The sequence below is a fragment of the Microtus oregoni genome, unplaced genomic scaffold (genome assembly GCF_018167655.1).
Source record: "Microtus oregoni isolate MIOR12 unplaced genomic scaffold, Mior012 000019F_ref0000042, whole genome shotgun sequence".
Taxonomy (NCBI): Eukaryota; Metazoa; Chordata; class Mammalia; order Rodentia; family Cricetidae; genus Microtus; species Microtus oregoni.
The window spans coordinates 37779045-37792948 of record NW_024543078.1 but is presented as its reverse complement, the minus strand read 5'-3'; the positions used below and the strand labels follow the sequence as shown (position 1 = coordinate 37792948).

Sequence of the window (13904 nt, the reverse complement as noted above, 5' to 3'; positions counted from 1 at the left end):
GCTAAATAAGAAGGTGAATCCAAAGACAAACACATAGGCATCCTCCTGAATATTAACCTTCATCAGGCGATGAAAGGAGACAGAGACAGAGACCCACATTGGAGCACCGGACAGAAATCTCAAGGTCCAAATCAGGAGCAGAAGGAGAGGGAGCACGAGGAAGGAAATCAGGACCGCGAGGGGTGCACCCACACACTGAGACAATGGGGATGTTCTATCGGGAACTCACCAAGGCCAGCTGGCCTGGGTCTGAAAAAGCATGGGATAAATCCGGACTAGCTGAACATAGCGGACAATGAGGAATACTGAGAACTCAAGAACAATCGCAGTGGGTTTTTGATCCTACTGCACGTACTGGCTTTGGGGGAGCCTAGGCAGTTTGGATGCTCACCTTACTAGACCTGGATAGAGGTGGCCGGTCCTTGGGCTTCCCACAGGTCAGGGAACCCTGATTGCTCTTCGAGCAGATGAGGGAGGAGGACTTGAGCGGGGGAGGGGGAGGGAAATGGGAGGTGGTGGCAGAGAGGAGGCAGAAATCCTTAATAAATAAATAAATTTAAAAAAAAAAAGAAAGAAGGCAACAAGCAACAACCCTCACACGGAGCTTTCTAAGGAAACACGGAAGAGACCCACCGCTTCATCTATTCGGCCTGGACTGGCTGACAACTAAGCCCACCCAATAGATCCACACTTCTTTAAATTCTCTGCCCAGAGGAGCTTTACTAGAACCAACAGTGATCTCAAGTTTTGCAGTAGACAAATAGGGAAGTAGAGTAGCAAGAAGCTCACTGGCTGCTTCAGGAAATGATTACTGCTTTCCAATTCCAGGCACCCACACTTAACTCCCTCCGCCACACTCATTCTAGAAGAGTTCTCTACAGCTTGGCTCTTCCCCAATTAGTGTCACTTATTAGTCTCTGCCACCAATGGGTGACTCATTCTTGAATTAGGTCACTAAACTTCAGGGACTAGGGAGAAAGAGGAACACAGACTAAGGGAACAAGAACAAATGTACAAATGAGATGTAGTTCCGTGGTAAAGGTCCTGGCTTTGATCCCCAGTGACAAAAAGGAAAAAAGACAAATAGACACATATAAAAAAATGTAAACTTGGCTAGGCAGTGGTGGCACAGGCCTTTAATCCCAGTGCCTGGGAGGCAGAGGCAAGCGGCTATCTGAGTTTGAAGTCAGCCTGGTCTAAACAATGAGTTCCAGGATGGTCAGGGATACACAGAGAAGCCCTGTCTTGAAAAACCATGTAGCCCAAAAAACAAAACAAAACAAAAAACAATAACAAAAAAAAAGGTTTAAAAAAATATTTTATGTTTATTTGTATGAGTGTTTGCTTGAATGTATTGATGGACCAGACTGATTCCATCTTAATGATGGAGACTATTTTGTTATAAGGTCAGAATAAGTTCATTCCTGTTTGCTGCAAAATTCAAGTTGACCTAAACACTTTAACCTGTTTCTGGAATTTGACATGCTCCTACACAATGGAGTTTGACTCACACTTTGTATATACCCTGATTAAGATGTTCTATCAAATACTTTTGAAATATTCAGCCCATTTGGTTCCTTTGTAACCAAAATTCCTTCAGAAATCCTCCAACCCTTGAAACCCCACTAGTCTTGCCGTTTTTTGGACTATATAAACCCTACCTCCTCCTGTGATGCTATTTTTTTTTTAAACTCTGCTTTAGGGAGATAGCCCCGTCTGACAGAAAATAAAGTTGGCTTAATTTGACCAAAAAATTTGGGAACTAATCTTTATTCTGGCTCTGTGGGATTAACAGTATGTGTACCATTGGGAGGGAGCCACCAGCTGAGTGCTAGGAACCAGACCAGTGTTCTCTGCAAGAACAACTGGTGCCCTTAACCACTGAGTCATCTCTCCAGGTCCTAGAGTAGGGTTGTTTTGTTTTTTATTTTTAAAGAGGGAATTACTTTGTAGCAGAGGCTGAACTAGAACTCACCATGTAGCCCAGGCTGGCCTCAAACTCATTATAATCCTCCTACCTCAAGCTACTAAGTACTGGATCATAGGTTTGGGCCACCGAGCCTGGCTTACATGGTTTTCCTTACCATCGCTGTTTCTCTGTGTTTGGGTGCTAGTGATGGACCAGAGGGCTAGGTAAGCACTCTGCCACTAGGCTGCACCACTCTCAAAAGGGTTGAAGATAAATTTGTACCTGTGCCAGGTGAGTTTTATGTCACCCTAACAAAAACTACAGTTGTCAGAGAGGAAGCGCCTCCAGTGAGGAAATGCCTCCATAAGACCTGGCTGTAAGCAAGTCTACTAAAATCTTCTTAATTAGTGACCGATGTGGGAGGCCCAGCCCATTGTGGGTGTGCTGCCTTTGGGTTGGTGGTCCTGGATTCTAAAGTAAGCAGCACTCTTCCATGGCCTCTGCATCAGCTCCTGCCTTCAGGTTCCTACCCTCTGTGAGTTCCTGCCCTGATTTCCCTCAGTGATGAGCAGTGACGTGGAAGTGTTAGGCAAACAAACCCTTTCCTCCCCAGTTACTTTGGTCATGGTGTGTCATCACAGCAACAGGAACTCTAAGACAATAACATAACAAAAGAAAACCTACTCTCACAGACTTATTAGAAAAGAAGACACATCATTTTAAGAAGAATCACTTACCTCTGCTATAGAGTGGGCTACTGCTCAGCGGGGGTGGGACCGTGGTGCTAGGTTTCTGAGCCTTTGGCTGTACTATGATTTGGTAGCCCTGCATGAGACGCTGGCAAATGAACTCTTCAAACACTTGCTGGGCTGTCATTTGAACACCCTCCTCATCTCTCCTGAAAAGAAATGACTGAGCATGTGGATATGCTTGGCCTTGGGCAGTGACACCTAACGGTCAATGCGTCTCTTCTCTTTTGTTTCATCCCAGATTATCATTCTACAACAGCTTATAAAATCCATAATTTGTATGCCAGCTTTAGAAGACGATCAATTCAACAAGGCAGGAATAAAGAATAGAAATTAGAAATCAGGTTCAGTGTGCCAAAATCATTGCACTAGCAAATATGTTATCAATGGAGACAACTGTTAATGTCAACAAAACCTGAAAGTAACAGCTCTTGCATCATCAGATTTCCCAAATACTTAAGGAGGGCATGAAAGGTTTAAAAGTTCAATGCTCTTCTATACATGTGATCCAAAATACCCATAACCCTCACATACAAAACTAACTGCTTTTCTCTTGGGCACTGACCTGTCCATGTCTGCTTCTGGGAGGAGATCATAGCAGCCCTCTGTGTAGTCATTCTGCAGGCCCTGACGGTCCGGGAAGTAGTCAGTGGTGAGGGGAAGGCATGCAGGAGTAGTAAGAGACTTCCAGTCCACTCCAACTGTGCAACAGAAGCCTGGCACTACAGGGGGAGCAGACAGTGTCAGAACTGCCTCGCATAATGGGGAAAAGGTATATGTGGTCACCATGGCAGGTTTGGGATATGGAGGGGGAGGAATTTATGGTAAAAGGTGATAGAAATTGCCAGAATAGAGAAGGAGCAAAAGGAAGGGGATGGGGGAGGGAGAAAGAGAGAGAAACAGAGTTTGTTAGATAATGCAACACATGCTTATCCAATCCCATCATGCAAATGGGATTCACAGCCGCTATTCTTCATTTTCTGCTGATCATGAGCTACAGCTGAAATGCCAGTGAGGTTACTGCAGGGCAGGCAAGGTTACATATCAAAGCAAATTAATATTCTGAGAGCAGAAGAGAGGCTCAGGCCAGAGCTTCTCCTTTTGAGGACTGTAGAGTGTCTGGGTAGGAAAGGAAGAAAGCTCAGTCTAATTGGGAGCAAAATAGCATATAGCAGCAGAAACAGGAACACTTTCAGAATCACAACAAGTAACAGATTCAAGAAGAGGAGGGAAAACCAAAGGAGGATGTCTGGGACAGTTACAAGGCTGGGATTTTGGAGACATGAGTTTGATACCTGCTTCTTGTGTAAAGCAGACTTTCAATACCAGTAACTGACATTTTGGACTAGACAAGATGTTACAGAGGGCTGTGCTGGGCTCTGAGAGATGCTGAGGAGTGACACCAGACTCTTATCACAAGATGCCAATGGTTCATTCTACTGTGCAAACCAGAAATGACTACAGACATTGCTGTGTCTGCTTGGGTGTTTGCCCCTTCCCGCTAACTTAAAATGCTAAGGCAGCACTATGGTCTGGCTGCTGTTTGTTTCACTAGACTCAGGCACATGGGGCTTGGTCCCCAGTGTGGAAATATGAGAAATATGGAGCCTAAAGAAAGGTCCTTGGAAGTGTGTCCTCAGGAAGGTCGGGTTGCTCTGGAACTTGAGGCAGTTCTTGCCCAGCCTGCTCTCCAGCCTCCACTTCTGCACATGATCTCTTGCTTCACTCTTTCTAGTCACGGTGCCGTCCACCACGTGATGCAGGTGGTCAGCTCTTGCCAGAGCCAGCACCACAGTAACCTCTCTCTCTCTCTAACCTCTTCTTCTCTCATAGCCTTGCTATGAATCCCAGGTTAGCCTTGAATTTGTAGTCTTTCTCCTTTAGCTTCCAGAAGACTGAGATTACAATGTGCACTGTACACTGGCCTTTAAACTACCTTTTCTTATAGTCTTATCCCCCCTCAGGTATTCCATTTAAATAGCTATCTCCCAAAGTAAAACTTAATCTGTAAGACCTTTAAGGTAAAGACTATCTTTTTTAAATCTCTGTAAGAGGAAACAACAACAAAAGACTCCATACTTTGCCTTTGAGTATTGATGGGATACTTATACACTATACACGGTAAATGCACGTGTATGAGCAGTAACAAATTTACAACACAATGTATCCTCTGTGGCTTTTTCAGCCTCACATCACCCTCACATGGGTGAAAAAGTCTTATGTGCTAAATATGGGGACCCACCATGAGAAAGTCAGAAATGGAAGCCAACTACCTCTTTATGTTGTTTTAGATCATCACACTAGACCTCACTACCTTTCTGACTCTTATATCAGTGATTTCTGCTGGGCATGATAGCATATGTCTGTAGTCCCAGCACTGGGCAAGCAGAGACAGGAGAATTGCTACAAGTTCACAACTAGCTGGGCTACAGAGAGAAACCCTGTTTAAAAAAAAAAAAATCAAAATACTCTTCCCCGAGAAAAATATGGAAACTATCCAAATGGTCACTAATAAAAAATGATTGCTAAAACCTCAGATATAATCATATGTTTGATGATATGATTAAAAATAACTTCAGACACTTTTGATTGGTTTGTTTGTTTGGAGACTGTGTCTCACTATGTAGCTCTGGCTGGCCTGGAACTTCTACTTATACCAGGCTTCCCAAGTGTTGGGATTAAAGCCATGTGTTACCATACTCAGCTTAATAAAACTTAAAACAACAACAACAACAATTTTTTGGGGGTTGGCATGATGGCTTAATAGGTAAAAGCACTTGCCACCAAACCTGATAACTTGAGTTTGATCCCTGGATCCGCCCAGCAGGACAGAGCCAACTCCTCTGGTTGTCCTCTGGCGCCCGTGCACATGTGCTATGGCATATGTATGTCATCACACAAACACATATATTTTTTTTAATTTTTAAGAGTAATAGAGGGACTGGGCAGTGGTGGTACATGCCTTTAAACCCAGCACTTGGGAGGCAGAGGCAGGTGAATCTCATTTTGAGTTCAAGGCCAGCCTGGTCTACAAAGAGTTTTAGGACAGTCAGGACTATTACACAGAGTAACCCTGTCTCGAAAAACAAACAAGCAAACAAACAAAACAAAACAAAAGAGTAATAGAGGGGCTGGAGAGATGACCAGCAGTCCTCTTCCGGGACACAGGTCAATTCCTGGGACCCACGTAGCAGCTTACAATTGTCTGTAACTCCAGTTCCAGGGCATCTGACACCCTCACACCAATGCATGTAACATTAACATAAATAAATAATTTTTAAAAAGAACAGGGACATGAAAACTAGTAAGAGGACTAAGCTGGCCATCAGCTACACACCGCAGCCACATAATGAAGCAAGTGCAGTGGCAGGACTGCACCCCTGCCACCGTGTTGGTACAGATGCTAAGGTTAGCTGTTTAAATAGACAAACGAAATGTGACCAGAACAAATGCTAACTAGCCAAATGGTCTCACTATGGGTGTCTGGAGGGCTCTAGTAATAGCCCCTTATTTCTGGTTCCCCCACAGAGGCTTCTGCCTGGCACGAGGGTCTTTTGCACGTGTCCTGAATGACACATTCTGGAGCAGGTCATTCAGCCATACTTCTCTCCCTGGCATTGGAGAGACTCAGGAGACCCTCCCATCACCTGTCTATACCACAACACAAGTGTATTTCTAGACTGTTCCCTTCCCACAGGGTGTCCTCACGCCCTCACCATCCCATACAGCCTATTGCCTGCCCCCTACTAGTCAGCTGTCTCCTCTTACTTGGGTCTGGAGAAGTAGAAACACCATCCTCTGGAGAATCCTTATTCTGGGTCCTAGGATTCAGACCTAGAGAAAGAAAAAGTGGCTTGTCTGAATCAAAAGTTACTAAACAAAAAGTGCTGACAGTTGTGGTTGAAAAAGCTCTAAAGCAAAGCTAAAAATATAACACAAACCAGGACGGGCAATGGTGGCACACTCCTTTAATCCCAGCACTTGGGAGGCAGAGGCAGATGGATCTCTGTGAGTTTAAGGCCAGCCTGGTCTACAAGAGCTAGCTCCAGGACAGGCTCCAAAACTACGGAGAAGCCCTGTCTCGAAAAACAAAACAAAACAAAACAAACAAAAACAAAACAAAAACAAAAAAACGCAAACCAAGTGCCAGTTCTGAACTGAGTATTTCAAACAGCACAAAATAATCAACTAAAGAAAAATATGAAAACCCTAAAATTTGGGAATGAACCAGAACTTCAAAGTTTTCAATACCACTCTCTTTGTCTGATAAAATATTTTTTGGAAAGAAAACTGCTACTTATTTTTTTAAAAACTAACACATCTTAAAGTCATTTCAACTAATGAATTTTTAGCAAACATAAAATAACCTAATTACATTTTGTACAGTTATTATTTAACCTTACCTTCTAGAACACTTTCCAAATCATAGCTTTTAAGAATATAACATAAGGGTTAGAGAGATGGCTCAGTGGTTAAGAGCACTGACTGTTCTTCCAGAGGATTTGGGTTCAATTCCCAGCATCTACATGGCAGTTCACAACTGTCTGTAATTCCATGATCTGACATCTTCACTCAGACATACATGTAGGCAAAACACCAATGCACATAAAATTAAAAATAAAAAAATTTAAAAAGAAAAAGCATATAACATAAAGTCAGGAATTGGTGGAGTATGCCTTTGATCCCAGCACTCGGGATCAAAGAGCCAGTCTTGTCTACAAAGCGAGTTTCAAGACAGCCAGAGCTGTTACACAGACAAACCCTGTCTTGGAAAGAAAGAAAAAGAATACAGCATAAGACATCAAAGTTTACTATGTTTAACAAAATAACAAAGAATCTACCTAGATATTATTATTCTGAAAAAGATTCAAAATGAAACTTGAATATGAAATGACAGAGCTAATTGGAAAACACGCATAACTAATTAAACATCACTTGGAAAACATACATATTTATTAGAAAATCATACTATAGGAAGGATTGAAAAGAGCCTCCAAAGATTAACTGTCTCCGAATACAAAGCTAAGGGAGGAGGTAGGTGAGAAACAGAACTTTGTTGTCATTTTTTTTTTTTTTGAGACAGGGTTTCTCTGTGGCTTTGGAGCCTGTCCTGGAACTCGCTCTGTAGACCAGGCTGGTCTCGAACTCACAGAGATCCGCCTGCCTCTGCCTCCCGAGTGCTGGGATTAAAGGCGTGCGCCACCATCGCCTGGCTGTTGTCATTTTTAGAGACGTATTTATTTTATGTGTATGAGTGTCTACTCATATCTATGTGCATCTGTGTGTGCCTGGTGCACGTGGAGCCCAGCAGAGGACACCAGATCGTGAGCTGCCATGTGGGTCCAGACAATGGAGCCCAGGTCCTCTGCAGGAGCATCATATGCTCCTAACTGCTGAGACATCTCTCTAGCCCCAGAACTTGTACCTTCTACTCCATATGTATCTGCACCACTTGAATCTAATTTAAGGATAACAAATATTTATAAATTCCTTGTGAAATCTTTGAAAAAACAAAATGAAAACAAAAGCAATGACCTGGGGGAAAAATGCTGAAAATCACATAATCTGGAATAAGGAGAGTCCTCTCAAAACTCAAAAGGAAGAAAATCAACAACCCAATAAATAAGTGAACAAAATATTTGAACTGGCACTTTGAACACCACCTACAGAAGGCAAGTGAGGGCATGACGAGATCCCATGCCGGTATCATTAAGGAACAGTGAATGGAGGAGCGAAAGGCCCCAAAGCTGGTTTTTGTTCATCTGTTATTTCAGGGCACGGTCTCACATATTCTACGCTGGCCTCAGACTTGGTACATAGCAGAGGATGATCTCCAATTTATGACCCTTCTTCCTCTATCCCAGTGCCAAAATTATAGGTCTGTACCACCAAGCCCAGTTTTTGCTTGCGTGTTTACTGATTCAAGTTTATAAATGTTCTGCCTACATGTATGTCTGTGCTGTGCACATTTGTGCCTGGTACTCACATAAGTCAGAAGAGGGCATGAGATGCCCTGGAACTAGAGTTACAAATGGTTATGAGCTACCATATGGGTGCCCTAGTCCTCTGTAAAAGCAACAAGTGCTCCTAACTGCTGAGCCAACTCTATCCCCCAAACCCAGTTTTTCCTTCTTCTGTCTTTTGTTTTTGCTTCTGCTTGGATTTTTTTTTCTTTTTTATTGAAAATAAAACCCGGGGGCAGGCAATGGTGCTGCATGCCTTTAATCCCAGCATCGGGAGGCAGAGGCAGGTGGATCTCTTTGAGTTCAAGTCCAGGCTGTCTACAGAGTGAGTTACAAGACAGGCTCCAAACTACAGATAAACCCTATCTCGAACTCCCACCCCCCCAATAAAAAAGAAAGAAAGAAAAGAAAAATGAAAGAGAAAAGAAAAGTCAGACCAGGCGGTGGTGGCACACACCTTTAGTCCCAGCACTCAGAGAGGCAGAAGCAGACATATCTTTGTGAGTTCGAGGTCAGCCTGGTCTACAAAATGAGTTCCAGGACAGTCAGAGATACACAGAGAACCCTGTCTTGAAAAACCAACCCCCCCCAAAAAGAAAGAAAGAAAGAATAGAAAAGAAAGGAAAGAAAAGAAAAGAAAAGTCAAGTCAGGCATGGTAGAGCATGTCTTCAATCTTAGCACTTGGGGAAAAGGCAGGTAGATCTCAGAGATCAGAGCCAGCCTGGTCACAGAGACAAAAAGAGAAACCCTGCCCCTCACCCCAAAACAGACCCCCATATAATATACCTTGATTATGGTTTCCCCTCCTTCCCATCTGGATCTGTATCTTTTTTGTCTCTCATTAGAAAACACACATGCTCCAGGCGGTGGTGGTGCACGCCTTTAATCCCAACACTCAGGAGGCAGAAGCAGGCGGATCTCTGTGAGCCTGAGGCCAGCATGGTCTACAGAGAGAGTTCCAGGATGGTCACGGTACACAGAAAAACCCTGTCCTGAAAAACCAAAAACCAAAAAAGAAAAAGAACAAAAACAAAAAACAAACAAAATGCTTCTAAGGAATAATATAACAAGATAAAATAAAAACTAACACATCAAAATAGGACAAAACAAACAAAGGGAAAGAGCCTAAGAAAAGGCGTAAGAAACAGAGATGCAGAGACCGCTCATTCACATACTCAAAAATCTCATGAAAACACTAAACTGGAGTAATAATATATACAAAGGACCTATAGGGTAAAAAGAGAGAAAATATTTATATTTATTTAGATATTTATATAGAAATATTTATATAGAAACATCATATGTAATAAATTAATATAACATTAATATAAAACTTTTTAAAGTCCTGACATGACATTGTAAGATAAGGAACCTCCAAAGATGTGATTGGGTTCCTTTTCTATATAACTGCTGGTCATCTACTACTGCCAAGCCCAGTTTCTCATGTAGTGCTAGGGATGGGACCCAGGACCCAGCACTCTAACAACTGAGCTACACTGCGATCCTGCTTATTGTCTAAATAGATTACCAATAAGTAATTCAGGGAGATATGTACTTGGTACACACAAAGTTCTAGCTTCAGTCTCCTGTACCAAAAAGTAAAAAGGCAGAAGGATAAAAAGGTGATCTGCCAAGACCCCTAACTGCCGTGACGCTACCGGACAACAGAGAGAAGTGAACAATACAGCTACAAGGTCTTACAACTGTGCTTAAAACAAAATCCTGCAGAGCCAAAGGGAAACCCACAGAGACATTATTCCTGAGAAGCATGACTCATGTATGAATCAGGTCCAAAGGCAGGAAGTCTGAGTCACACTTGGGTACCTGCAGATGGCAGAAGCTTTAAGCCAAGGGAGGTAGAGGTAAGGCCACAGAAGTGTTTTTCTTGCCTTTTCTGTTATTTTTTAATAAGTGAAATGTTGATTAGCTATGTATTTCAACCTATCTTGTACCAAAACAAGGATAATTTGTTTTTTGTGTTTTTTGAGAAAGGGTTTCTCTGTGTTAACAGTCCTGGCTGTCCTGGAACTTGATTTGTAGATCTGCCTGCCTCTGCCCAATTGCTGGGACTAAAGGATGCAAAATGATGCCCAGCTCCAAAACAAGGATTCTAAGTTTTATTCTTAACAAGCCCAACCTACTTTTGACCATCATGCTGTGGGGACACCAAACCAGGTTGGTGGGTTTTGTTTATTTTGGTTCACGTTATACTTTAACAGGAAAGAAAATGTATTACATTAAATTGATAAAATACCTTTGATCATATAATTTCTTTAGAAGCTTCATATATTCTTGATTTGTTTCCAAAAGTCAATTTTAGTAGAATCTAAGGCAGATTTCTGTAAGACTCATATACAAACTCAGATACAGCACTCTAATTCTCTGGTAATACTTTTTGAGAGTCCTGAGGCTAAACTTTTGCCTAGCAGGAAGGAGTGTTATAAAATGTTACGTGATTATGGCGATGCGGAGCGAGCTGTGGGTACATGGCACTGGCTACATGGCATCCTCTTTCTCCCCACGAGAGTGCTGTTCTTGACTGCCTTGACCTTTTGACAGTAACTGCTGCAGTGGTGGCTGTGGGGCCCCCCAGGAGGTGGCGAGATGCATTCGGCCCTAGCCTGAGGTATATCTTCATGTTGTGGCCCACACCTAATACTCTTCCTCAGTTATATTCTTTGCATATGCTTCCATCGGTACTGGAAAAAGGCTCTCTGATGACAATCAGAGCAGTCAGCAATCTGATTACAGGGGAAGGCCAGCTCAGGCACCCTCTCCACTATTGCTAGGAGTCTTATCTGGGGTCATCCTTGTGGATTACTGGGAGTTTCCCTGGCACCTGGTTCTCCCTAACTTCAAAATGCCACCCCCCCATCAAGACATCTCTTTTGTTACTCTCCCTTCAGTCCTGCCCCTAACCTGCCTCCCGGAACCCCACCTGCCCAACCAGCTTCCTCAAGTTCCCATCCCCCCAACCCCACCCTCTCACTAGGGAGAAACAAATGGGTAAACAGATGAGATCTGAAGCTAACCTGGGAAACCTGACCCTAGGGCTCTGTTGCAACTGCAATGCCTTAGCTACTAAATGTTAGTTGAGACGCCCTTAGAGGGCTCTATATAAGTAAGTTTCCTGATCTGATGTCCACGTTAGAATATTTAACCTGAATCAACCTGTTATTGTCACATAAATAATATAAAGGGCTGAAGAGATGGCTCAGCACTTAAGAACACTGTTCTGCAATCATGAGAGCTGGAGTTCAGATGCCAGCACCGCATCAAGCCAGACATTCCTTCCTGCAAATAAATGCCTATAACCCCAGCTCCAAGAGGGGCTTCTAACCTAGCTGAAAAGGCCCAGGTTCAAGGACAGATCCAGCTACAAAGATACAGACGGACGAAGAGTAACAGAGGAGGACACCTGATGCCCTTTCCTTCCTCTGATTGCACACAATCGTGTGCATCTCCCCCAACATATGCTCATACGCTCACACAGACACAGATACACACAAACACAAATAACAAACACATCTTTAAAAAAGAAAATAAGCACTGGGTGGTAGAGGCAGGCGGATCTCTGTGAGTTTGAGGCCAGCCTCGTCTACAAAGTGAGTTCTAGGACAGTCAGGGCTATTACACAGAGAAACCCTGTCAAGAAAGAGAGAGAGAGAGAGAGAGAGAGAGAGAGAGAGAGAGAGAGAAAGAAAAGAAAAGAACAGGGGGAAAGAGCTAAGACTAGTTAACAGACTACTATGCCCAAGTAAAACATAACACCTTAGACTACTAGGACAACAAAGATAAGATTCTAACTGGAAAGTGGTGGCGCATGCCTTTAATCCCAGCACTTGGAAGGAAGAGAAGGAAGGAAGAAGGAAGAGGAACTCTGTGAGTTTGAGGCCAGCCTGGTCTACAAGAGCTAGTTCTAGGACAGGCTCTAAAGCAACATAGAAACCCTGCTTCAAAATACAAAAAAAAAAAAACAAAAAACAAAAAACAAAAAAAACAAAACTAGACATACCCTAAGAGAAACTAGACACTAACTGGTTATTGTATATGAGAATAAAAATTCAAAATATTTAATCTAATTTCCTTCTGTGCTCATTAATATGATTTATCAGGTAGCCTAGGTAAAAAATGAAACTTAATTCCCATGTGGTTATAGACTAATTCCTTATGACCTCTAGCCCTTTTCAAAACTTCTGTTACAGGTCATAAGGGAATAGGCAAGAAAAGAGTAACCCCATATAACAATATCACCCCAACTAGAAAAATAACTCAAGGAACCCATAGTTTCTAAGAAGCTAAATACTGTAGAATACACATGAATACACACACACACACACACACACACACACACAAACATTTAAATATGAATTAAACAATTTTGTAAGTTATTCTAAAGCTTCTCACGTGACAGTATATTCTTTGAAATAAAACTTCATTTGTCAATGAGCATGCCAAACACTGGAGAGACAAGTAACAATAAGTACTTTAAGTCTGTGGAGAGAGGGAGATGGAAACAGTAGGTCATGATGTACCACGCTGTGCAAATGGGATTGGGTAGGAGCTGTGTGTGAGCATGACGAGCATCTCTTAGGAAAGCGCGACATAGAAAGGAAAAGCTTCAAACAAGGAGGCACTCTTGGAGCTGAACCATCATGGAGAGTGGATGTTTTCAGGCAGAATGGGGCTTGCAGACAGCATGTTCTAAATGGCGAGGACAAGATGACACAGAGAAATATGAAGACCATAGCTGGGATATAAGAAAAACCCATGTGCTGGGTAGAGGCAGGTGGATCTCTGTGAGTTTGAAGTCAGCCTGGTCTACAGAGTGAGTTCCAGGAAAACCTTGTCTCAAAAAAACAACACAAAACAACAACAACAAAAAAAAAAAAGAAAAGAAAAGAAAAACCCATGTATTATTAACACCACCCCCATCTGTTGACCACCCATGTCTGACTGGCATTATTCTAAGAATTCATATGGGTTATCACATTTATTTTTAGTTTTTGTTTACATTTTCATAATATTCCCTTCACAATGAAGAAAGTGAGGTATAAGAAGTTAGTGGTGGCGCACGCCTTTAATCCCAGCACTCGTAAGACAGAGGTAGGCAAATCTCTGTGAGTTCAGGCCAGCCTGGTCTACAGAGTGAGTTCCAGGACAGGCTCCAAAGCTACACAGAGAAATCCTGCCTCAAAAATACAAATGGAAAAAAAAAAGTAGCAACTGGCCCAAAGGACTCACTACTCATTAGAGGTGGAGTGAGTCTCATGTCCTAAGAT

At 42.6% G+C, this 13904-nt stretch overlaps 1 protein-coding gene across 15 annotated transcripts in view; it reads right to left on the bottom strand.

Annotated features, from left to right (window-relative positions):
* The window catches only part of LOC121459396 (GATOR complex protein DEPDC5), a 124494-nt gene that overhangs the window by 50320 nt on the left and 60270 nt on the right, over positions 1-13904 (bottom strand). For 11 of the 15 annotated variants that reach the window (XM_041669107.1, XM_041669106.1, XM_041669121.1 and 8 more), the window contains 3 exons: positions 6427-6492; positions 3224-3407; positions 2647-2807 (listed from right to left, as the gene is read on the bottom strand). In XM_041669107.1, the coding sequence (XP_041525041.1) occupies positions 2647-2807; positions 3224-3407; positions 6427-6492 (411 nt within the window). The remainder of the gene's footprint in view (positions 1-2646; positions 2808-3223; positions 3408-6426; positions 6493-13904) is intronic. The other 4 variants (XM_041669111.1, XM_041669112.1, XM_041669113.1 and 1 more) reach the window with 1 other exon arrangement.